This window comes from Trichogramma pretiosum, unplaced genomic scaffold (genome assembly GCF_000599845.2).
Source record: "Trichogramma pretiosum strain Unisexual culture from Peru unplaced genomic scaffold, Tpre_2.0 scaffold27, whole genome shotgun sequence".
Classification (NCBI taxonomy): Eukaryota; Metazoa; Arthropoda; class Insecta; order Hymenoptera; family Trichogrammatidae; genus Trichogramma; species Trichogramma pretiosum.
Genome location: NW_019641694.1, coordinates 388,400 through 411,116, shown reverse-complemented (window position 1 = coordinate 411,116; position 22,717 = coordinate 388,400). Strand labels below are relative to the sequence as shown.

General features: G+C 35.5%; 6 protein-coding genes across 10 annotated transcripts; 4 read left to right on the top strand and 2 right to left on the bottom strand.

Annotated features, from left to right (window-relative positions):
* Positions 1-333: 333 nt before the first annotated feature.
* On the top strand, positions 334-4,135 carry LOC106648070 (protein transport protein Sec23A). Its single transcript, XM_014364740.2, has 9 exons — positions 334-712; positions 930-1,217; positions 1,306-1,392; positions 1,483-1,976; positions 2,051-2,701; positions 2,785-2,935; positions 3,009-3,335; positions 3,421-3,642; positions 3,727-4,135. The coding sequence occupies exons 2-9, from the start codon at positions 939-941 to the stop codon at positions 3,814-3,816; spliced, it is 2,301 nt and encodes a 766-aa protein (XP_014220226.1). The 5' UTR covers positions 334-712; positions 930-938; the 3' UTR covers positions 3,817-4,135.
* A 75-nt stretch (positions 4,136-4,210) lies between these two features.
* LOC106660403 (calcineurin B homologous protein 1) lies at positions 4,211-5,306 on the bottom strand. Its single transcript, XM_014383357.2, has 4 exons — positions 5,045-5,306; positions 4,702-4,965; positions 4,539-4,632; positions 4,211-4,462 (listed from the first exon to the last, which is right to left on the bottom strand). Exons 1-4 carry the CDS (start codon positions 5,109-5,111, stop codon positions 4,318-4,320), a joined length of 570 nt encoding a protein of 189 aa, XP_014238843.1. The 5' UTR covers positions 5,112-5,306; the 3' UTR covers positions 4,211-4,317.
* A 164-nt stretch (positions 5,307-5,470) lies between these two features.
* Positions 5,471-7,265, top strand: LOC106660402 (electron transfer flavoprotein subunit beta). Its single transcript, XM_014383356.2, has 3 exons — positions 5,471-5,779; positions 6,395-6,793; positions 6,873-7,265. Exons 1-3 carry the CDS (start codon positions 5,729-5,731, stop codon positions 7,182-7,184), a joined length of 762 nt encoding a protein of 253 aa, XP_014238842.1. The 5' UTR covers positions 5,471-5,728; the 3' UTR covers positions 7,185-7,265.
* A 739-nt stretch (positions 7,266-8,004) lies between these two features.
* Positions 8,005-15,318, top strand: LOC106660514 (AMP deaminase 2). 5 transcript variants are annotated; one of them, XM_014383490.2, is made up of 10 exons: positions 8,005-8,199; positions 9,970-10,094; positions 11,378-11,555; positions 12,080-12,230; positions 12,514-13,248; positions 13,324-13,619; positions 13,698-13,824; positions 13,893-14,056; positions 14,137-14,542; positions 14,617-15,318. In XM_014383490.2, exons 2-10 carry the CDS (start codon positions 9,974-9,976, stop codon positions 14,779-14,781), a joined length of 2,343 nt encoding a protein of 780 aa, XP_014238976.1. In that variant the 5' UTR covers positions 8,005-8,199; positions 9,970-9,973; the 3' UTR covers positions 14,782-15,318. The 5 variants fall into 5 exon arrangements, with proteins under 5 accessions (XP_014238976.1, XP_023317714.1, XP_023317715.1 ...); XM_023461946.1 differs by lacking the exon at positions 8,005-8,199 and adding an exon at positions 8,210-8,333 and having other exon boundaries at positions 14,617-14,781; XM_023461947.1 differs by lacking the exon at positions 8,005-8,199 and adding an exon at positions 9,804-9,895 and having other exon boundaries at positions 14,617-14,781.
* On the bottom strand, positions 15,306-18,030 carry LOC106660515 (pre-mRNA 3'-end-processing factor FIP1). The gene is made up of 3 exons (XM_014383492.2): positions 17,714-18,030; positions 16,087-17,091; positions 15,306-16,011 (listed from the first exon to the last, which is right to left on the bottom strand). The coding sequence occupies exons 1-3, from the start codon at positions 17,900-17,902 to the stop codon at positions 15,616-15,618; spliced, it is 1,590 nt and encodes a 529-aa protein (XP_014238978.1). The 5' UTR covers positions 17,903-18,030; the 3' UTR covers positions 15,306-15,615.
* Positions 18,031-18,177: 147 nt separating this feature from the next.
* LOC106660474 (pyridoxal kinase) lies at positions 18,178-21,499 on the top strand. Its single transcript, XM_014383443.2, has 7 exons — positions 18,178-18,870; positions 19,728-19,827; positions 19,895-20,038; positions 20,108-20,228; positions 20,304-20,446; positions 20,519-20,698; positions 20,762-21,499. The coding sequence occupies exons 1-7, from the start codon at positions 18,778-18,780 to the stop codon at positions 20,869-20,871; spliced, it is 891 nt and encodes a 296-aa protein (XP_014238929.1). The 5' UTR covers positions 18,178-18,777; the 3' UTR covers positions 20,872-21,499.
* Positions 21,500-22,717: the final 1,218 nt, after the last annotated feature.

Genomic DNA, 22,717 nt, shown 5'->3' with positions numbered 1-22,717 from the left:
TCGTAAGAAGTTTAATTTGCCATATGAAAACTGAACTTTGTAATAAATAGATCGTAATTTAAATTTAAACAAAATGAAACAATACCAATATTTGAAGAAATATCTAAACAGTTTTTTTATCAAAAGAATAGATTGCTTTCAACTTTACTCATGTGAACCAATAACAAAAACATAATTTGCGACGAATTTATTATTTTTCCAACTTCTAGCTTTTTTATTTACTTGTATAAAACTTATAGCAATATTTAATCTCATTTTAACATTTAGAATTTCTATGAGTACTCGATGTAATCACACGTTTGATAAACGTGTCAATGAGTCAGTGTATAAGTATCAAGTGATTAGTGTATACTTTCACCGATTCCCAGTTTATCACAAGGTGACAGCTAAATTTACTTCTTTCTTTTTCTCGTGACTGCGCCATAGTCACGTATATCTGTGCGAATACGGCACAATTGCAAATGTATAATCTTGCGAATTGCGGATCAGTTATTTGACATAATAAAAAACGAGGGCGCTCGCAACTGCCAAAGCTCTTCTGTCCAAGTGACGTGGCTCTCACAGCGGCTGCTACATCTGAAAGTATTCAATTTTTACTCCAAGCTCCAAGCAACACTCGTTCTTGACAATTATGAAGTAAGCGGCTCTGCTGTGAGTTGTGCTAAACAACATATGGTGTTTTTTCTTCGCTATAAGTCTGCCCATTTAATCGGTAATTATAATACTTAATTACGATTTCATTGATGAATTGTCTGTGTAACAGATTGTAATGCAACGCAGTGATTTTATCTAAAAAAATATAATTCTTGTTCACAAGAACTGCTTATATCCATAATTTTCTCGAAATCTGTTCTAATTCTATCATGAAGATTAAGAACATTTATTTATTCATTTATTGAATTTATTTTGACATCTGAAATCGACTGCAGGGGTTCAAAATGACAACATATGAAGAATTCATTCAACAGAATGAAGACAGAGATGGGGTACGTTTCACTTGGAATGTATGGCCTTCGTCTAGAGTTGAAGCTACCAGATTAGTGGTACCGATAGGTACACTTTATCAACCAATAAAAGAACGCTTAGATCTTCCTCCAATTCAATATGATCCTGTTTTGTGTACAAGGGCTAACTGTAGAGCAATTTTAAATCCTCTGTGCCAAGTAGATTACAGAGCTAAGCTATGGGGTTGCAACTTCTGCTTTCAAAGAAATCCTGTAAGTGACTCTTATTTGTTGTTATTTTTACATCTACTTATTTTAATTATTAAGTTTTATGCTAATGTTTGCTAATTTTTCTGCTTAGTTTCCCCCACAATATGCTGCAATTACAGAGCAATGCCAACCTGCTGAACTAATTCCAATGTTCTCAACAATTGAATATACTATAATGGTAAGATAATTGATCTTTTTTAACTATATTTCTATTACAGATAAGAAGTTATTTTTAAATCAGAGTAATGAAATGTCACATTTATTACAGAGAGCTCAGTGTTTGCCACCCATTTTTTTGCTTGTTGTTGACACTTGTTTGGAAGAAGATGAACTCACAGCTTTAAAAGATTCATTACAAATGTCATTGTCACTTCTACCATCTAATGCTTTAATTGGTTTGATAACTTTTGGTAAAATGGTCCAGGTTCATGAGCTTGGTTGTGAAGGCTGCAGTAAAAGTTATGTGTTTCGTGGCACAAAGGATTTACAGCCCAAACAAGTGCAAGATATGTTAGGTATTGGAAGGTTACCTGCGGGTCAAAATGTGAATCAACGCGGACCCCCTGGTCAATCTTTACCACCCGCCAATCGGTTTTTGCAACCTGTTCATAAATGTGATATGAGTTTGACCGATCTCTTAGGAGAATTACAACGAGACCCTTGGCCAGTTGGTCCAGGAAAAAGACCTTTACGTTCGACAGGTGTTGCTCTTGCCGTGGCAACAGGTTTGCTAGAAGCAAGCTATGCTAATACAGGAGGAAGGTATGATTTAGTTTTTATTCGTTATTTATTTTATAAATAATATATGCATTAAATTATTTTATTTTATGGTATAGAATCATGTTGTTTGTTGGTGGACCCTGCTCTCAAGGACCAGGACAAGTTGTTACTGATGATTTAAGACAGCCTATCCGTTCTCATCACGATATACAAAAAGATAATGCAAAGTTCATTAAAAAAGCTACCAAGCATTATGACGGATTAGCCGCTCGAGCTGCAGCAAATGGTCACATTATTGATATTTATTCTTGTGCTCTTGACCAAACAGGTCTTTTAGAAATGAGACAATGTTGTAATTCAACTGGTGGTCATATGGTCATGGGTGACTCATTTAACTCTTCACTTTTCAAGCAAACTTTCCAACGAGTTTTTGCTAAAGATCCCAAAGGCGATCTTAAAATGGGTTTCAATGCAACATTAGAAATTAAAACGTCTCGAGAAATCAAGGTGTCAGGTGCCATCGGACCTTGTGTATCTTTAAACATTAAAGGACCTTGTGTCGGAGATCAAGAAATTGGCTTAGGTGGTACATCTCAGTGGAAATTCTGTGCCTTAACCCCTTCAACAACGACGGCTATATTCTTTGAAGTTGTTAATCAGCAAGCAGCTCCTATTCCACAAGGAGGCAGAGGTTGCATACAATTTGTAACTCAATATCAACATAGTAATGGGCAAAGAAGAATCAGGGTAACAACAATTGCTAGGAAGTAAGGAAAAATTAAATTCTAACATTTCTAATATTAAATAACATAATCAATGAATAATAAAATATAAACTTTATTCATTTTAGCTGGGCAGACACTTCATCTATACATCACATTGCTGCTGGATTTGATCAAGAAGCTGCAGCTGTTCTGATGTCAAGACTTGCAGTGTTTAGAGCGGAATCTGAAGATGGTCCAGATGTTTTGAGATGGGTTGACAGAATGCTTATAAGACTCGTGAGTTTATACTGGATCAATTATATTGAACAATATAAATACTATTTTATTGATATATTTATTTTATTTATAGTGTCAAAAGTTTGGAGAGTATGGAAAAGACGATCCCAATAGTTTTAGACTCGCAGAAAATTTCTCGCTATATCCACAATTTATGTATCATTTACGAAGATCGCAATTTTTGCAAGTTTTTAACAATTCTCCTGATGAAACTAGTTTTTATAGGCATATGTTGATGAGGGAGGATTTAACCAATTCATTGATAATGGTTCAACCCATATTATATAGTTATGGATTTGGAGGTCCTCCTGAACCAGTATTACTAGATACATCATCAATTCAACCTGATCGAATACTTCTTATGGACACATTTTTCCAGATTCTTATATTCCATGGAGAAGTAAATAAATTCAATTATCATTATCATTATAAATATTAAAAATTACTTAATATGATAGTTATTAATTGAAAAATCTATTGTTTAGACTATTGCACAATGGCGTCAGTTACAATATCAAGATCTTCCTGAGTATGAAAACTTCAAACAGCTATTAGCAGGTCCAGTCGATGATGCACGTGACATTTTAGCAGTAAGATTCCCTGCACCCAGATATATCGATACTGAACAAGGCGGTTCTCAGGCAAGATTCCTGTTGAGTAAAGTTAATCCCAGCCAAACGCATAATAATATGTATGCTTATGGAGGGGTGAGTTTCGTTTTGCATATTTTCATTGAATTTTTACTATAAGTAGTATATTGGATGCAAATTTGGATTATTTTTTGATTGTAGGAAAGTGGCGCTCCAGTATTGACGGATGATGTCAGTCTTCAGGTATTCATGGAACATTTGAAAAAATTAGCTGTGTCTTCAACAGCCTAGTAAAAATCGATAGAGTAATGAAATTTATGTCTTAAAATTGATGAGGATTTAACAGATGTTTCGTTCCATATTAAACTATAAGTTTTAACTTTTGCATATAAAAATTGTTACTCTTTTTATGTAATTATGCATTTCACTGGGAATAACACTTTATAAAAAATATAATTTATGGTAAACTTTCATTTTTTACATAGAGAACTATACGAGATGAATTTTAATGTATATTTTACTTACAACTCAAAGATGTGGTTGAGAAATATTTATTATGTGAATAATTTAATTTAAAAATCTTTATTTACCATTATGTTGGAATTAAAATTATATTCTTATAATTAAAATTTACAACCTTCATCTAATGAAATCATTTTAAATAAATAAAAATGAAGTCACCGACTACCTATTAAATACATTTATTTGCCATGCAAAATTTCGGTGTCAATTAAAAAAAAATAAATATACATAAGAAAACATTTAAACAAATATCCAGAATTTGAAGAGAAACTAACTAAGAAATCTTATAGACATTTTTTGTTCTACATCAGTTCTCTCCAATGCTTTACAAAATTCTTCAAAGTTGATCATGTTATCTCCATCTTCATCAGCTTCTGAAAGTGTACGTTCTGCAATACTAGACAACTGTTCCTCGCTGAAACAATAATGATATAATCTTACACTCTAATTTTTACTCAATTTTAATTAAAGTTTACATTTTTAAAATTTACCTTATGTTTGCACCAACCATCATTTGTAAAATTGCTAAGAGTTCTTCTTTGGAAATTAAGTCATCATTGTCTAGATCATACATCTTAAATGCAACTGTAAAAAGTAGAGAATTTATTATACATGTTTATTGAGCAACGCCACTTTGACATTTGCAAAACTTACAACGCAATTTCTCTTCGCGAGAATTTAAAATATTCATGCCATTTTTTTTGATAGGTCTGAAACGGGCGAGAACTTGCATGAATTGGAGAAAGTTGACTCTATCACTGTTACTCTCTTCGAAAAAAGCGTTAACAATTCTGTCTCCCAATGGATTGATAGCCAATTCAGGAATTCTCAAAAAGTCCTCGCGACTAAGTGTACCACAATCTCCTCTGTCTAAGCTCGTGAAACGACTGTACAGACGTTCGATCTGATTTGGTGTAACTGAAGTGATAAGTCACAAATTTATCATGAAAAAAAAGGAAAAATAACCAAGTGATGTAAATAGAAAAAAAAAACTTACAGCCAGTGGCTTCTTCTATTTGTGCTATTTCTTCTTCTCGTAGAAGCAAACTTGATCTATTTCCCATTTTTGTCGAATAAATTTATTCAGCAACTAGCTGAAGAGACTAGGAACTGTATGGTTGAATTTCAGACACACTTGTATCACTTTAGCTTACAAAACAAAATAACATTTTGTGCTCATTACGTTACGTGGTTTTATAGTTAAGTCATGCACGACAAGCACGTATCAGCTGTGTGTTTCGCAGCCGTCGTAGGTGGTGGTCGACGCTACGACGACAGTTAAAGTATAAATCCACGCTCTGCAATATTATTCGCGCGACTGACGTTTAGAGTGTTCTCTGACTGTCAGTCTGCAGATGCTTAACACTTTGCTCGCAAGACACGCGGAGCTTCGAATTCACAGCTAGTTGCCTTTCATGGAACCGAAGCCTTCGACTTGCGAACTTACCACTAGCGCGTCCAAGTCTAGTCGAACTTGCTGTATAATTTGCAATTAGTTTCGTGACACTGCTGTATATTTGCTATAGTTCGTGATCTAAACATACTTTTATTTTTTAATTTTTCCGTGCCGCTCAAGTTTTAGTGGGCTACGTATCGCAGATTAACATTCGACCTGAACTCTTCATAAGCAGCTCACAAACATTACTTGAATAACATTTTTTTACACATCACATAATAAAATATGGCTCGTGTTCTCGTTGGAGTTAAGAGAGTGATCGATTATGCTGTCAAGGTAAGATAAATTATTTTATTTACACGAGTGTGTGTGTCTCAGATTTTCCAATAGCTTGCTTGTGCACTAATGGTTTTCTGCATAAATATCTAAAAAATGATTCAATGGCAAAAACAGCAATTCGCAAATTTTCTTACATAATCGTATTAAAGATAACAGGCTGAATTAATCTAGAACAAGATGAATCTTGTTAAAATATGTTGATCATCGTGAGTTTAAGTTTTCGATGCTTCGTTTCTCTATAGTATTGCAAAATCTGTTTTGACTTCTGCTACGGTGTCTCACTACATTCATTATTGAATTATTCTGCCAGCTTTCAGATAAGAAATTAATCAACGCCGTTTTTCAGTATCCCGAAATGTTGTTATATTTATTAATAATAAATGATGCCATAAAAAAATATAAAATTATGGATCGAATGAAACTTTTTTTAAATAATATTTAGCTGAAAGCTTAGACAAAGAGTTGAAAGAATGTTGTTCATATCTTCTGAGGTGTTTTTTCTAGATATGTTTAGGCATAACTATTAGATTAATCTTCTACTCACAGAGATGTATAAATGACAACTATAATTCAGAATTTTACAGTAAAATGAATAATATTTTGGTTGTACAGATACGCGTCAAGCCAGACAAAACTGGCGTAGTAACCGAAGGTGTCAAGCACTCGATGAACCCTTTCGATGAAATCGCAATCGAGGAGGCCGTACGCATGAAGGAAAAGAAAACCGCACAAGAAGTGATCGCCGTGAGCTGCGGGCCGGCTCAAGCTCAAGAAACCTTAAGAACGGCTTTGGCTATGGGCGCCGACAGGGGAATACACGTGGAGATATCCGCCAAAGAATACGAGACTCTGCAGCCGATTCACGTCTCCAAAATCTTGGCCAAACTCGCCCAGGACGAGAAAGCAGATTTGGTGTTGGTGGGAAAACAAGCGATCGACGACGATTGCAATCAAACGGCTCAAATGATCGGTGGTGTGCTCAACTGGCCGACCGCCACGTTCGCCAGTAAGGTGAGCCCTGGCCAACCCCATGATTACAAGAAAAGTCGTTGGTTCAATAATTCATCGATTTTATGTTTTTATTTTATAGATAGAACATGGCCAAGGTGAACTGACAGTGACCCGCGAGGTTGACGGTGGATTGGAAACGATAAAAGTTAAGACACCGGCGGTACTGAGCGCTGATTTGCGCTTGAACGAGCCGCGCTATGCTACACTGCCAAATATCATGAAAGCTAAGAAGAAACCTGTAAAAAAAGTCACCGCCGCGGATTTAGGAGTTGACATCTCGCCGAGGATCGAGGTTGTCTCGGTGGAAGACCCTCCAGTTCGTCAAGCTGGTTCTATTATTCCAGACGTCGACACGTTAGTTGGAAAGCTGAAGGAAGGTGGTCACATTTAATCTACAAAAGCTCCGAGCATCGAGTATACATATTCTTATTTTTGTAATTGTTGATTATTCATTATATACGTTTTATTGTAACTATTACACAAATTTTGTAAATTTATACTATACCTATTACAGATAAATCAAATTAAATTTATACTGATTTTTTATTATATCAATTAAGTTTGATTTTTTGTTTGCCAAACAAGAAGATCGAATCATTATTCTTATGCATAGGACTGCGTATCACGGGAGAGTATTATATTTTAGATAAATGAATGAATTTTGAAAAAAAAAATCTGACTGCTGCTTTTATGATTTTGACGAAAGCTCCGACACATTCCAGAATGCAGAAAAATACATCACCTTGGAGATTTCGTAGACATCGAAATGGCATTGTGTGGAGATAAAATATTTCGTAAGGCCATCGTTGTACTGATAGCGAGCAAATGTTATCAAGCGCAGAGGCAAATGCAGAATTTGCTGAGAGCGAGATAGATATTTATAACGACGGCGCCGAGTGGAAAACTGAATATAGATTTTCGCGGGGTCGTGAGCGTGCGCCCGTAGCAGCAGCAGGCCTGCACTTACACAAGTGCGAAGCGCGGGCACGATCGTGTCTTTTATCACACTTTTGGTCGCGTGCAAGCTAGCTATATAACTTGCACGTATACATGACATTGTATACTCGGCGCATGCAATGGTCGATGGAAATGGCGGAAGACCAATCGCGCAGCGCAGCGCATTCTCGCCTATATAGCTATATACATACGATTCGCACACATGATGTGTGCCTCGTTGCTGTGCTTGCAGCGCGCGTGCGATATATTATATAGCTCATACGCAATACAGAGGCGCACAGCACAACATCATACACACTCGTCTTGACCGCGAGTATAGTGACATCAGATCGCTCGGCCGTAGCGATCCAATATACCTCCTGGTTTTTTTTCTTTTCGCTTCTCGCAGTCCCACTACTGCTCGCTGCTGCTGCTGTTGACTACATAGCCTACTGCTGCGTCATTTGCCGGTATTTTGCCACTTCTTTTTTATATTTTATCAAGCCTTCATTTTTCCACCTTTCTTTCGCTCTCCTGCTCTCTCTCCTTTTCTTGCTGTATGCGCCAATATACAACGCGGTGAGCTTCTCCTCGTCCACATATGGTATGTAATTTCATCCACAAGAATTATATCAATCCTCGACCGAATGAATTTTAAGTACGACGATCGTACAGGAGATAAGACTTTACGGAGCGAAGTTATTGTATACGAATTGCTGGGAGTGAAGCTGCTTCTGCGCATATAGAACAGTGCCGCGACGAGCTTTTTTCTTCACCTACCTCCTATTATTGTGCGTTGTTTCCTTTACATACGTCCGTACAACGTATACGAAAAAGAAAAATCGATTTTTATTTCCGGCTGCTTTCGTGTTGCAGCTGCTAAATTGTCATAGTGCGCAAATCATACATGTTCAGCGCGACGGCCTACGTATATGTTTCGGTTGAGAGTAAACAAAGATCATATTGTGACAGGAGCTAAAAGCGTCACCTGTTAGTGCTCTCGGCATATCTCACGCATGTACTCGGCTGCTGCTGCTGCTTATATTGTGTACATATGAATCAACGCAAATACACGAGCATTGATACGCCTTGCTCCTCATTAAAACTAATTACAAAAATGAGCGCATAAATCTTTAAAGCTCCGTCGAACAATACTCGTGATTTGGTTCATTGATGTATACTTGGAAAACGTATTATTTTAGTAACCCGTTGCTCGTCGTCGTGGGTCAACGAAATGCCGAATCTTATTATTTTACGGAATGTGAAAGCGAGCTCGCCAAAAGTGCGCTTTGGCTTATTAAATTTGAAATATAATATCTTGCGGATGGTCGCTTGGTGAAATAATTTTGAGCCGCTTGCACCAATCGCTCGCTTAATTATTGAGTCATCCAATTCCAAATAGTTCGTGAACATTCCTTCGTATTCATCGGCCTCGTCGACGCGTTTTCTAATTAAAATCGAATTATCTTCTCGCTAGTGCACGCGCCTGCAACTTACGCGACATTTTTTTATTTCCGTCGCCGAAAATTCCTGCTTATGCTTATTTTTAGACGGAGATTTATAAATATTTACGTCTTTTTGCACTCCGCTCCGAGCATGAGATCCTTGACTTCGTTTTGGAAAACTCACCCGACCCACATGCTAAATCCGGATAATTATTTTCCACCTTAGCGTGAAAATATTCATTCAATTAGCTATTACAAACGTGTGGTTTTTTCTTCGAATGCCCACGTGCACTTAGCATATTTCAACTCTCATATTTTGTTCAGTCGGCTAGAAATAAAAGTAAAGAACGTGAGACGATGCACCAAAAATGCACTAGAAATGCAGGGCATCGATTGCCTCTCTTTCTCTTTCGGTGCACATCGTGAAAAATTAAAAAGGAGCCGAGCTCTTTTCACGCGTTTCTCGTGTGTAAGGAGGCTGCGGTGTATGCGTCAGTCTTATACAGTTGCAAAAAGATGTGCGCTTGCGCACTAGTAAGGCAGAGAAGTGATGTTGAATTATATTTTTAATTTATATGCTTTGAGTAAATTGCTTGAAACATCTCATTCTCAATTACTCTTGCGTGTACTGTAAGCGATCAAACGTGACATATAGTCCGTTCGTGATACTTTTAATCGTCGTTAATTTTTGCCACCTTGAGGCACTAAATCGAGTGTTTAAGTAATAATAGTGAATTCATTGACTTTATTTCATGTCAATTTTTATTCAATTATGATTTTTTTTTTTGATTTTAGAAAAATGGCAGAACCCTCGATGGTTTTGAACATGGTGAAAGATCCGACAAACAATGTATTCTACGACATGGAAGGAGAACGCGATGAAAACAGTTCGACGACATCTCATTCAAAAAATCCGCAGAGTAAGTATGATTTTTTCGCTAATAATAAACGGTGAAATGTTAACACAATGGGAAAATTATCCGTGTAATAATATTTCAAATAATCGAAGCCTCGGAACTACATTTAAACTTGGGTGAAACATAGTCATGTCCATTAGAAAAAACGGAATATCCAGTGAATATTTGGGTTTCTGATAAGTAAAGTTGGCACGTTGCCGCTTTGACTTGTATAGCCGTTTGCCTAAGTTGTTACTCGACACGATAGTTTTAGCTCACATCATAATGACGTTCACTAGCCGAAAACCGTAGGGATCCAAGATGCGCCGAGGCACAGACTCTTGCACGCAGCTAGAGCTCTTAAAAGAGATCTCTCATATAGCCTGCTTTCAGTTTGTTGAACGACTTTTCTCGAGTACAACGTCAACTCGTCCAAAAAAAAGAATAAAAACGTTTTTCCATTTTTCCCCTCGAGGCTATCCGAGTGAGACGCATTGCTGTGCACAAATTTTGCGACGCCCTGCATGCTTAAATAATATCGCTTCCATTGGACTGACAAAAAAGAAACCAACATTTCGATTGTTTTGCAGAACCGAATCTTTATTAGATTTAGATAAGCGCAAAATGTCGAGTAGAGGTGTTACTCCGACTGGAAATCGTGAATCCTATTTAAATTATTTGAGTACTCCAGATTTGTTCATCGATGACGATGAATATCAACCTCTTTATCGTAAGTAACAAAATACAACAACGAAAGTATCAACAGCAAGAAGATATCCTTGTCTTGTCAATTAATCTCACTGGACAGATTGAATTTGATGGTTTTGCTTGGTTTTTTCAAATGCTTGTCAGTTTTTTAATGTGAAAAGGGGATTTGAAATGATATTTATTTCCTTTGTCAATATGTCAAAAAAAAAAATCGGTACCAAAAATAAACGCACCGACAATTTATTTGTGTTATAACAATTAACTAATGTACCTCGTGGTTTGCAGGTAATTTTCATCGAACTCTTTCCGTATGCCACAACAATTTTTACCGAATTTAATGTGTATTGGATATATTGTTTAATATTGTTGGTAAACAATGATATTGAAATCGTATTGTTTTCTAACTCCATAAATATTTTTTGCTTCTGAACGTGTGATAATTGTTTTGTCCAAATTTTCTTTAAAAATTAATGCGACCGGTAATACACATACCACATGTATTAATACTCATTTCAGATAAATGTACATAAATGTTTAAAAAGTTCACGTTTTCGACAAGAAAACAGTATTAAATTCGAGATTATTGACATATTTTTTAGGAAGCGAGAGCCCGTTGTACGGCGCCGAAAATCCAGACGCAAAAATCAATGAAAATTCCGGCCTACGTGCGATACAGCAAGAATTGCCCAATGAAATATCAGCTCCTTATGAGGTGCCGCAGTTCCCCATTGAACAGATTGAAAAGAAATTGCTCATACAGCGACAGTTGACCGTCAAGTAAGCAAAAAAAAAAATATCTCTATAACTTATAATTAAATAATTATATCAATCGGCTCGTTTTCTAGTACAAATTGACGTTACAAGGCTTAAGTACGTTTCGCGAGGTTAGAGGTTACAGCATAAAAAAGCTTACTTTACTGATTCAGTATCTCGATGTTCGCCAACCGGTTAAGACATTGCGCGCTCGAGTGTACTCGTGACAGCTTATCGCGTCTTATTTTTTTTTCTTTTTCGTCTCTTCATAATATATATATTTAACTTTTAATCGTGCTGCGTCCACTGTCTTCGACTTTTGGCTGCAACTTTGATAAAACAAAAGAGTCGGTAAATAAACAACGTAATTAATTGCGTGGATTTTTAAAAATCATGTTTGCGGGGGCTGTCGAATCCAAACGCTGGTTGAGAGATTGCAAATTGTTGCTGCGGTAATGAATTTTACGAAATTGATACGATTTTGGTTGATTCGTTGAGTTTGATTGAAAAAAATTAGAAATACACGGTCAAGTATTTTTTTGTTGCAGAGCCGCAAAGGACCTGGAAGAGCGTCGAAGCCATTATGAGCCATCGTTGGGCCCGTTTCCCGACGAGACCGATCATCACTTTCCCCTTGAAGAAAATGACTTTGTACCTCACTTTCAACGAGTATCCATATCTGGAGAGGACACCTCGGGGGTGAGTACAAGTAGAGATATTGATTATTTTTAAATCGTCTGTAGAAATTTATTCCATCAATTAAAATAGCCAACGTGACCTTGGCTCGAGTCTCAGTGACAGGGAAGCCAAAGAAATGACTGTTTTTCAACTTTTGTCGATAAAAACCTCGTGAGTCTACCATATATCGTACGCGACGGTCTTTCTTTACATAACGCCACGAGTCTCGCGATGCAACATTAACTCGTTTACCATGTGTATAGGCGTACGCCATAAGACATATAATACGTGATGATAATTACAGGTGCCGCTCGAAGATTTGCAAAGAGCCTCGCACATGTTGGTGCAAGCCTTGGCTATTAGAGAAAAATACATGAACAACTCGAAACAGACCTTCCCGAGCATAACGTCAAGGTTTCTGCGCAGTATCGATAAAAAACCGGTTAACGCGGACGACGAGGTGCAGCACGACGATCGGCAAACCATCGAGGACCATCCCGTGCACGCGCCGGCCTCGCGAGGCGATCCCTGGGCCTGCGAGTTTCCCCCCAGCAAGAACTACAAGATCGCCTCGGTCAACGGGGTGTTCAACGTGTTCGCCTCAGAGGACGACTTGGCCAAGCAGAAGCCGGTCCCGTACGCGTACCCCGATCTGGCGAATTTCGTGCGCGACATGAACCTGCTCTGCACCATGATCGCCGATGGGCCGCTCAAGTCCTTCTGTTATCGAAGATTGAGCTACTTGTCGTCCAAGTTTCAGCTGCACGTACTTCTCAACGAGTTGCGCGAGCTCGCCAGTCAGAAGGCCGTGCCCCACAGAGATTTTTATAACATCAGGAAAGTCGACACCCACATTCACGCGGCCTCCTGCATGAATCAAAAACACCTGCTGAGATTCATCAAGAAGACGCTGAAAAATCACGCGGATCAGGTTGTCACTTGCTCGAAGAACGACGAGAAAATGACTTTGCACGAGGTTTTTCAATCGATGAATTTGACCACTTACGATCTCAGTGTTGATATGCTCGATGTCCATGCAGTGAGTTTTTCCACGTCCATTTCTCTAAACATCAGCTGACAGAGTAAAGAATAATTGTCCTTCTTTTGCATTTAGGACAGAAACACTTTTCACAGATTTGACAAATTCAACGCCAAGTATAATCCGATCGGAGAGAGCAGATTGAGAGAAGTTTTTCTGAAAACCGACAACTACATCGACGGCACATTCTTTGCCAACATAATAAAGGAAGTGGCGAGTGACTTGGAGGAATCAAAATATCAAAATGCAGAGTTGAGGCTATCCATCTATGGCAAAAGTCCTGAGGAATGGGATAAGTTGGCCAAGTGGGCGATCCAGAGTGACGTTTACTCGGACAATGTTCGATGGCTTATACAAATACCCAGACTATAGTAATATTGATGCTTGAATCATGCATGAATAATCTCGTTTTTCATTTTATACTCACTTTTTTCTATTCACACTTTTAGCGATATCTTCAAGTTGAACAAGTTAATGACAAAATTCCAAGAGATTTTGAACAATATTTTCTTGCCCCTGTTCGAGGTAACGAATGACCCACAATCTCATCCAGAATTGCATAAATTTCTTCAATACGTAAGTATTTTTTTCTCAAGAGTCAGCCCGATCTAAGTATTATCTCTTTTTTTTGTCTCCTTTCGCAGGTCATTGGATTTGATTCAGTGGACGACGAAAGCAAACCAGAAAATCCTCTATTTGATAAGGACGTTAATACACCAGAGAATTGGACTGACATTGAAAATCCGCCTTACGCTTATTACCAGTATTACACTTATGCTAATATGACAGTTCTCAATCAGTTCAGAGCGTGAGTAATTTTTATTTAATCATTTTTTTAAATATTTAAAAATATGTGATTACATGGAATACGATTGCACGTGTACGCAGAGATCAAGATCTCAACACGTTTGTTTTGCGACCGCATTGTGGCGAGGCTGGGCCAATACAGCATCTGGTGTGTGGTTTCATGATGGCTGAAAACATATCCCACGGTTTGTTACTTAGGAAAGTGCCAGTATTACAGTATTTATATTACTTAGCTCAGATCGGAATCGCCATGTCGCCACTGAGTAACAATTCGCTCTTCTTGAATTACCATCGCAATCCCTTGCCCGAATATCTTGCCAGAGGCTTGTGCGTCAGTCTGTCGACAGACGATCCTTTGCAATTTCACTTCACCAAAGAACCCCTCATGGAGGAGTACAGCATTGCAGCTCAGGTGTGGAAGCTCAGCTCCTGCGATATGTGTGAGCTTGCCAGGAATTCAGTTATAATGAGTGGTTTTCCCCACAAGGTAACATTATGTTCGAAATATTTATTTTTAATCGTTATTTTTCTGTTTTTATATGCCTCATTTTTTCATTCAAGAGCAAGCAATACTGGTTGGGACCTAACTACACAAAAGAGGGTGTCGCAGGTAACGACATTACACGCACCAACGTACCGGATATTAGAGTGGCCTACCGATACGAAACTCTGGTCGACGAGCTGTCCAATATATTCAAAGTCGTGGAGAAGCCAGATGTTTTCTAGCATTCGGCCAACAAATTTATTCTCTAATTATTTAAATAAACTAATTTTTGTCTTTTAAAAACGCTGTTATTAACGACTATAATAGTACATTATATATTGTATTATATTGTATCATGTGATTGTTTATGTACATGTTATATAGATGCAAGTGTTTTACCAATACTTCATTTTATACTAGAATCGTGTATTTATTATTATGACTTGAGAATGAACTGTTGTTAAAATGGACGTTTTGCGTAGATAATATTTCTTTTAATTATAAACATATTAACTGCCGCGAGTCGATGTATTGGCAATAATTTATGGCGAGCATAAATAATTGTATCAAGTAATTATTAAGTCAAGTTAAGTCTTAGTAAAGGTGCGAATTTACTACAGAAATATTATGTCTACGAAATTGTTTTCAAATTCGTACTCGTATTCGGTAACATTATATTTTGCCGGAATATATTTTACCGCATATATCATATCATTATAACTATGAAACTTGAGAGTTTTTCAGTAATTTTAATAAACAAAAAAAGTTGAAATAATAAATTAGTTCATTTTTATTAACGGTTTGTATATTTACAACTGTTCATTATACACTATCTTATTGAAATAGAAAGCTTAATTTAATTATCTTTTCACAATAATGTTGTTTTTAAAAAAAGCAATGAATGAAATCCTAATTTATAAAATGCAATTTTAGCTTACTAAATTCAAAGCTACTTATTCACACATTAACTAGTTATCAATTCTTTAATGAAAGAATATCAATTTTTTTAATGTACATTTTATCGTGTAAATTGCTATTAATCTACACTAGCAAAACGATTTTGGAATTTCAGATAATTAATCGCTTTCTTCTTTAGACCGTTCTCTTTCCGAACGCCTTGACTTCTTTTTTCGTCTACTAGGACTTTTTGATCGTGACTTGTGTCGTCTCGACCGCGATCTCGAACGATGCCGATGTCTGCTTTCTTTATGTCTGTATTGGGACCTCGATCTGTTACGTTCATCTTCTCGAGTAACTGATTCAATTTCGCGTTCATCTCTTCTTGGATCTTTTTCTCGCTCACGTTCTCTATCTCTTTCACGCTCTCGTATTTCATCGTAGTCTCTTTCTCGGTCATCTCTACCTCGAATACGTTCTCGTTCTCGGTCTCGGTCCCTCATTGATAATGATTTTCTTGAATCTTTCATTTCATCACCAGTTAGGGGAATGTTTATGTTTGATGGCTGCCAAGTCTGTAAATAAAGATTGATATGAACTTTTTTTGTTTAAAATTGAAATATTTTTAGACATGTGTAAATAAAACTTACAGGATCATTTCCCCATTGCCTATCTTGTGTTGGTTCGTAACTGTTGTAGTATGGATCTGGTTCTGGTAAGAAGTATGATGGTACTGGTTCAGGATGTGGAAAACCAGGAGGAGGCATATTAAAAGCAGGGGGAATCGGATTTGGAACTGGTGGTGGAACACTAACATCTGGAAACACTGGTGGCTTTCTTGAATATTCTCTTCTATCAGCTGTCATTACTTGTATAACATTTTCTTTTGGTGGTGATTTTTCAGAATTTCTACGTGAACCTAATCCTGTACTTCCGATAACATCTATAGTACCAGCCATTTTTCTACCTGGAGGAGGTCCTGCTCTTTTAGGTCCACTTATTCCAGAGTACTTACTATTATAATTAGTTATTGTAACTTGTGGCACTCTTGCTCCACCCGGAGCAACTGAATTTTCAGGAGGTGCACCAGTTCCAGTATTCAGTATTAAACCAGCACCAGATTCACTTCTCATTCTTTTCTGTCTTTCACAATATGCTCGCCATGTTTCTTCATTAAAACCATAATTGAAATAATCAGTGATATCTGCTCCAGGCTGTCTCCAAGGTTTATCTTCTAAAGTGTCTAAATTAAATTCATGAGCAGGAATTCCATTAATGGAACCTATCGTTTCAAATTCATCAATACTGAATTTGCCAGACTGCTGTTGTTTTAACTTTTCTTGTGCTGTAGTAGACGTTGTGAGCAAACCTCTTTTAATATTCAGACTATTATATTGTTGCGAAGCTTGAGGAGGTGTTGACTTGATATCACCAATGACAACGTCCACATCATCATCATCATCATCGGTTTCGGTGTTAGAGTTATCTCGGCTTTCACGTTTAATCTTTTCACTAGTTCCATTTAACTTGGCATCGTTAGTCATTGAATCTTCATCTTGACTAGGGAGAGGCTGCTGAGTATTGCTATCATCTTCATCAAAAGGCTCAATATCTTGACAGTTGTCAGATTGCCCCATAGCTTCCAACTGTTGCAACTAAAGAAAGGAAATAAAAATTAATATTTGTAATAAAAATATATGAACATTTATATGGTATGGCCTATTACTTTCAAAGCAAAATAGAACAAAGTAAAAAATGTATAAAAAGTTAAGTTCTAGTAATGAATTTTCATTGTTAGTATCTAAAGACAAAAAATGTCAAAAACAATAAAATATATTTTTATAAATTATGATTTTATTCATCACTATGGGACTTCAAATATTTGTTCATTACAAAGATGATTTTTATAAACCTCTTCAGAACTATACAAACACTACTTCTGTCATGTGTACGAATACTGCTAGTCAAAAATCTAGTAAGTAACACCATTGACTTTTGTATGTACTTCCATTGATATCATAAGAATTTATTTGAAAATTCAATAACGATTTTTACTAAATTATTTATTATTTTAAGAGAGAATTATAGAAGTGGAAGGAATAGTTGTTTGATTACAAGCTATAAAATCTACGTTGTCGGCATTGTAAAATTGTCAACTTTTTTCCATTTAAATATTTTCTGAAATTTTGAAATAGAAATTGTCCCTGCACGAAATAATGCGAGGGAGAGAAGTAAAGACATAAAATTTTTTGTAGCGCTAGCTCATGAATGACTTGCCTCGCGTAACTGTTGCATTTGTTGCTCGTCGTTAAGATCGTCTCGAGCGTCTTCACTTTGTTGATAAGACGCATCGTCGTTATTGTATTTGGATTCGTTATTATCACTGAGCTCATTATTGGAATTTGGTGGATCTTTGGGATCAACGGCATCGCCGTATAACCACTGGTCTTCGTTTTCATCCGCCATTTTTGCGATACTAGCTGCTACTTTTTTCGCGCGAGTAGCGTGCTTCTAGTTTCCACGCACAACAGACTACCCTCACCAACTTTAAGGTTACAGTGCGTTTACAAGTTACAACCGCGACTCGAGGAGAGTCGATATGGCGTCTGCGAGTGCGAAATACTAATATGCGCAAGCATGTGAATTGTGAACAGCTATTGACGGCAACCGGCTGTCCTAAAGTGTGTGTATATTCCCCTTCTCCTTACCCTTCCTGCGAATAATGTTAAGTTCTACAGTGCCGAGCCGAATTCGTCAGCAACTTGCTCCGAAAATGTAGAGGAAGCCCAGTGTTTGATTCCAAAATTGAGATACTTCAATTTAAATTTAAAGTTTGCGCTTTAAACTCTGTTTCATTGATATGTTCTTATGATGGCCAAATAAATTTTTAATAAGCCTATCAAAAAGCTGTGTTGTGCCTTAGAAAGCCTATGTAATAAATTATTGGAATTATAATATTTTAATGTCGCAAAATTAAAAATTCTTTAAATCATAAACAAATTAGTAAACTTTTACTAACATTTCATTGGGAGAAAATTAATGAACTGGTGGTTATTTTTATGAAATTTTAGTTGATTATAACATAAGCCAAGAACGTCAAATTTCAGAAAACTAGATAACAGATAACAGATGATAAGTTTATTTGCGCGAGACATGCGCCATATAGTCAGCTGGTCGGAGGCAAGACCGAATGCCGAAGACAAAACTTTCTGCTCGCATCATTCTGCTCGCTAGCAGCCAAGTATTAGCGCGTCTTGTCTTTCGTCCTCGAGCTCGGAATTGCTTTTTTGCCGCTGCTATTTGATTTTATTCCATTTCAATAACCATCCTAGACGATCATCATGAACGGAAATTCAACGCCTAGAGTACTTTCCATCCAGAGCCACGTTGTGTCTGGATATGTTGGCAATAAAAGTGCTACTTTTCCATTACAGGTGAGAGAACAATTACTTGTCAAGTGGCTTTTTGACTTTTTATGAATAAAAATGAAAAATTACATTTATATGGGTTCTATTTAAAATTCTAGTTTTTCATTTTAAATTGTTGCAATTTTTTTTAATTCTCGAACATAAACGTTAAAAATGGTTCAGCCTCTTATCGTGCAAATTTATCTACGGTAAACGTACGATATATCGCTTGATTTATTTATCAATTTTACAATCGTCGTTCGTTGCGTAATGTTACTCTTGAAATTGAAAAAAATCCAGTACAGACGTGAATTTACAATATGGAAGTATTTTACATTTAAGAAAACAATAAAGCAATTGACTCAACAAATAATTGGCAATAAAAAAAGCCTGGTACAGTGTTAGTGCCAATAATACAGATGAATTTATATCTGAGCATTGACTTTGTTTCAAGTAGATTTTACTGTTAATTTTTTTTTATGGGGAAACGGGTATTCGTTGGTGCGGTAGTAATGTTTGCATACATTTGCAGCATTCGAATCATTAAAGTTATACGCGATTGGCACATGATAGACAACGTGTCTAATTTATTTGACGATTTTAAAACGGTAGTTGAAAAATGGATTTTTTTCGTGTATACCTTCATTCGCGATCGTTATGGTGTCAGTCAAAAAATGCATTATCATCGTCGTGTCTATAGAACACCCACAGAGTATCGAAAGTGTATCGTTATAAAATCCATATCTCTGAACCTCCAGAATTATCCGGAATGTCTAATGAATATTTAATTAACAATTTTTTTTATCTAGTTGCGTAAAAAATGTAATTGATAAATCATCCTTACTTTGAAAAAATGAGATATTCATTGTATTTATACATTTTAGCTTCTCGGTTTCGAGGTCGATGTGATTAACTCTGTTCAGTTATCAAATCACACTGGTTATAAAGTTTTTAAAGGACAAGTACTGAACGATAAAGATTTAAGTGAGTTTTGAATAATTACATTTATTACGCAAAAAGTATTTGATATTAATCCGATCAAATTATATAGGTTCGCTGGTGGAAGGATTAGCTGAAAATGATTTGGATAACTACACGCATTTACTAACCGGCTATGTTGGATCTGGCTCATTCTTAAAAAGGATCGCTGAAGTAGTTAAAAGCTTAAAGCTAAAAAATCCAAAATTAACGTACGGTGGGTATTTAACAAAATGTGTGATACTAATTTTTACCTTAAATTACAATAGCAATATTTTGTTTATAGTATGTGATCCTGTAATGGGTGACAATGGTAAAATGTATGTCCCAGAAGAATTGATCGAAATTTACAAGAAGGAAATTGTCCCTCTTGCCGACATCTTGACTCCTAATCACTTTGAAGTCGAGTGAGTATCGATTGTGAATCTATGAAAATGATCAAATTATCATCAAGTAACTTTCATTTAATTACCTATTTTTAGAACATTACTAGGCAAAAAAATTAACTCAATGGAAGAATTAAGACAGTCAATAAAAGAACTTCACAGCCTTGGACCGAAAACGATTGCTGTATCTTCCACTGACATTGATGACAAACTAACGTCGATTCTTAGCACAGAAGATGGTGAATGAAAATTTCTATTTTTACGCATTAATATTTTGATACAATGAATTATAATATTTTAATGTTAAACAGGTAGTAAAGTAATCAAAATTGATGTGCCACGTATTCCAAGTTTGTACACCGGCACAGGAGATTTGTATGCTGCTTTATTATTGGCACGTTCTTATTTGGATGATAATATAAAGGTTGCATTTGAAAATACCATCAATTCACTGCATGATGTTCTTCTGAAAACTTATGAATATTCTACAGGTATAATAACTGAAGACTATTTTAATCTTCAAGAGTAAACATTAAAAGCTTTTCTAATTTCAGGAATAAAAGATACGAATTTGCAGAGGGCAACTAAAAATGAACTTCGCTTGATTCAGAGCAAACGGTCGATTGAAAATCCACCGAAAAAACTATTGGCAACTGAATTTTAAGCTAAACTTGCTTTCTAATCATCCATATTACTTGAACCAAAAGAGAATTATGTTATACATGATAAATAATAAGCAGTATTCGTATATATTAAACATTTTATACATGAAATTATGTACATGCTGCTTGGCTTTTTTGTAACATTTTTTTTCATCAAATGCTGGACTCATTTGATTATTTATTTTGTTGATTTGATTTATGATAGAAAACTTTAGAAATATTTATAAAAAAGTTTTTATATAAAAAGAGTATTTATTATTTGTTTTCTTGAATATTATATTGAAAAATGTTTGAAAAAATGAAATTATATGAACTTACTCGAAACTGCATTTTAATTAGTAATCGTAATTGATACGTTGCATTAACTTACTATATGTGCTCAGTATAAGGTAATTATCACTGCTGAATCCATAGTGACCAAATATGTCTGTGTCTTCCAATATTGATAAATTTTATGACCATGCTCGTGAATTCATTATAATTTATGATATAAGAAATGCAAATAATAAAAAATGATCCTATCTTCAAAAAAAGACTGCTGATAAATGCTGAAACGGTCTTATAGCTTTATAAAATATGAAAAAAATAATGTATACCATTTTGCAACAATAAATTTAAAGTGAAAAAATATGCTTCATACTATACTATTTATAGATAATATAAACCTATTGTCACATTCTTAGATTTATTCATAACTGGTTTATGGTTTCATTAATCACTTAAAATCGACAAAAAGTGTTCACTAAAATATTATTTATTTTCAACAAATAATAAATGATATGTCTCGTCGATAACATTGTTATTGTCCTTTTTTGTATTATTCTTTAACGTTGTGTATAAGGCAAGGAAACAGGTATATTTATACACTGATAGTACTTCTTTCTAGAGTCTATTACATTATGCATCGATTTTTGCTCATTGTCTTTACTTGTTTAGCAAAGTATTTAGCAAAATACTGTATAGAATATATCCGTAAAGAAATTATAGAAAATAATAAAAGAGGAGTGCCATAAAAAACATTCATTTAAAAGCCAACGTATAAGCGTAGGCCTATGATATTTGTTAGCTATAACATGATAATCGACAATACGATACGCATTGACACAATATTGTCATTTACATTTCGAAGCTTATGTAATTTTTTTACTTTCTCGATATTTGTTCTAATTGACGACAAGTGCTTCAAAAAATCTGTACGTATATCTTTGTTTTATTGTCACTTAAATTCTGCTATTTTCAAATCTCTAAATCTCGTTGTATATATTATGCAAAAGTTTTCAGTGCTTGTGTCTAGTTTATCATCTCTTTCTTACTGCAAGGTTCAACAACTGTTTTTTTCATCTTCATCCGACGTTATACTAGGTAAAATCTTAAATTCATCATAACTTTCTTTCGAAAATATTTTCCATCTGAGATGATAATAATTGATCGTTGTGCTGATATAAATTCTTAGGTAGAAACTATGTTTTAGCCAACTAACTTTGAGACTAAACGAACTAACATATTGACTATCTAACTCACGTATATATTTTATCAATGATCCTATATTGATCAGTATTTTAATTTTATAAAGTAGGAACGAAAATATTAAATGGAATCTCGAAGTAGATTAATCTACAAGATAAGTTTTGGCATGATTCCAAATAAATGCCTATAAGTATAGTAATCACTACATACTTATTTCTTACAAGTGTGATATTTTATGTGATATATTTCTATTAATTATCTATAATATTTTTTGTTAAACTCTGAAGATTCTAAAAATTTTACCTACTAACATCAATTGCTAGTAAATCTTTAATTATATACAATTACATCGTTTATATTCTTTGTTTAGTTGTACTGCGT

Bases quoted from the DNA above. Each gene is read 5' to 3' on its own strand.
- LOC106648070 (XM_014364740.2), top strand. From the start codon at position 939: ATGACAACATATGAAGAATTCATTCAACAGAATGAAGACAGAGATGGG. The intron at 1,393-1,482 runs GTAAGATAATTG...CATTTATTACAG, and splicing joins CAATTGAATATACTATAATG to AGAGCTCAGTGTTTGCCACC. The intron at 2,702-2,784 runs GTAAGGAAAAAT...TATTCATTTTAG, and splicing joins GTAACAACAATTGCTAGGAA to CTGGGCAGACACTTCATCTA.
- LOC106660403 (XM_014383357.2), bottom strand. From the start codon at position 5,111: ATGGGAAATAGATCAAGTTTGCTTCTACGAGAAGAAGAAATAGCACAA. The intron at 4,966-5,044 runs GTAAGTTTTTTT...TTATCACTTCAG, and splicing joins AATAGAAGAAGCCACTGGCT to TTACACCAAATCAGATCGAA. The intron at 4,633-4,701 runs GTAAGTTTTGCA...TACTTTTTACAG, and splicing joins TCGCGAAGAGAAATTGCGTT to TTGCATTTAAGATGTATGAT.
- LOC106660402 (XM_014383356.2), top strand. From the start codon at position 5,729: ATGGCTCGTGTTCTCGTTGGAGTTAAGAGAGTGATCGATTATGCTGTC. The intron at 5,780-6,394 runs GTAAGATAAATT...TTGGTTGTACAG, and splicing joins TGATCGATTATGCTGTCAAG to ATACGCGTCAAGCCAGACAA. The intron at 6,794-6,872 runs GTGAGCCCTGGC...TTTATTTTATAG, and splicing joins CCGCCACGTTCGCCAGTAAG to ATAGAACATGGCCAAGGTGA.
- LOC106660514 (XM_014383490.2), top strand. From the start codon at position 9,974: ATGGCAGAACCCTCGATGGTTTTGAACATGGTGAAAGATCCGACAAAC. The intron at 13,249-13,323 runs GTGAGTTTTTCC...TTTTGCATTTAG, and splicing joins ATATGCTCGATGTCCATGCA to GACAGAAACACTTTTCACAG. The intron at 13,825-13,892 runs GTAAGTATTTTT...CTCCTTTCGCAG, and splicing joins TGCATAAATTTCTTCAATAC to GTCATTGGATTTGATTCAGT.
- LOC106660515 (XM_014383492.2), bottom strand. From the start codon at position 17,902: ATGGCGGATGAAAACGAAGACCAGTGGTTATACGGCGATGCCGTTGAT. The intron at 17,092-17,713 runs GCAAGTCATTCA...TCCTTTCTTTAG, and splicing joins AAATGCAACAGTTACGCGAG to TTGCAACAGTTGGAAGCTAT. The intron at 16,012-16,086 runs GTAAGTTTTATT...CTTTATTTACAG, and splicing joins GGCAATGGGGAAATGATCCT to ACTTGGCAGCCATCAAACAT.
- LOC106660474 (XM_014383443.2), top strand. From the start codon at position 18,778: ATGAACGGAAATTCAACGCCTAGAGTACTTTCCATCCAGAGCCACGTT. The intron at 20,039-20,107 runs GTGGGTATTTAA...TTTTGTTTATAG, and splicing joins AAATCCAAAATTAACGTACG to TATGTGATCCTGTAATGGGT. The intron at 20,447-20,518 runs GTGAATGAAAAT...AATGTTAAACAG, and splicing joins GATTCTTAGCACAGAAGATG to GTAGTAAAGTAATCAAAATT.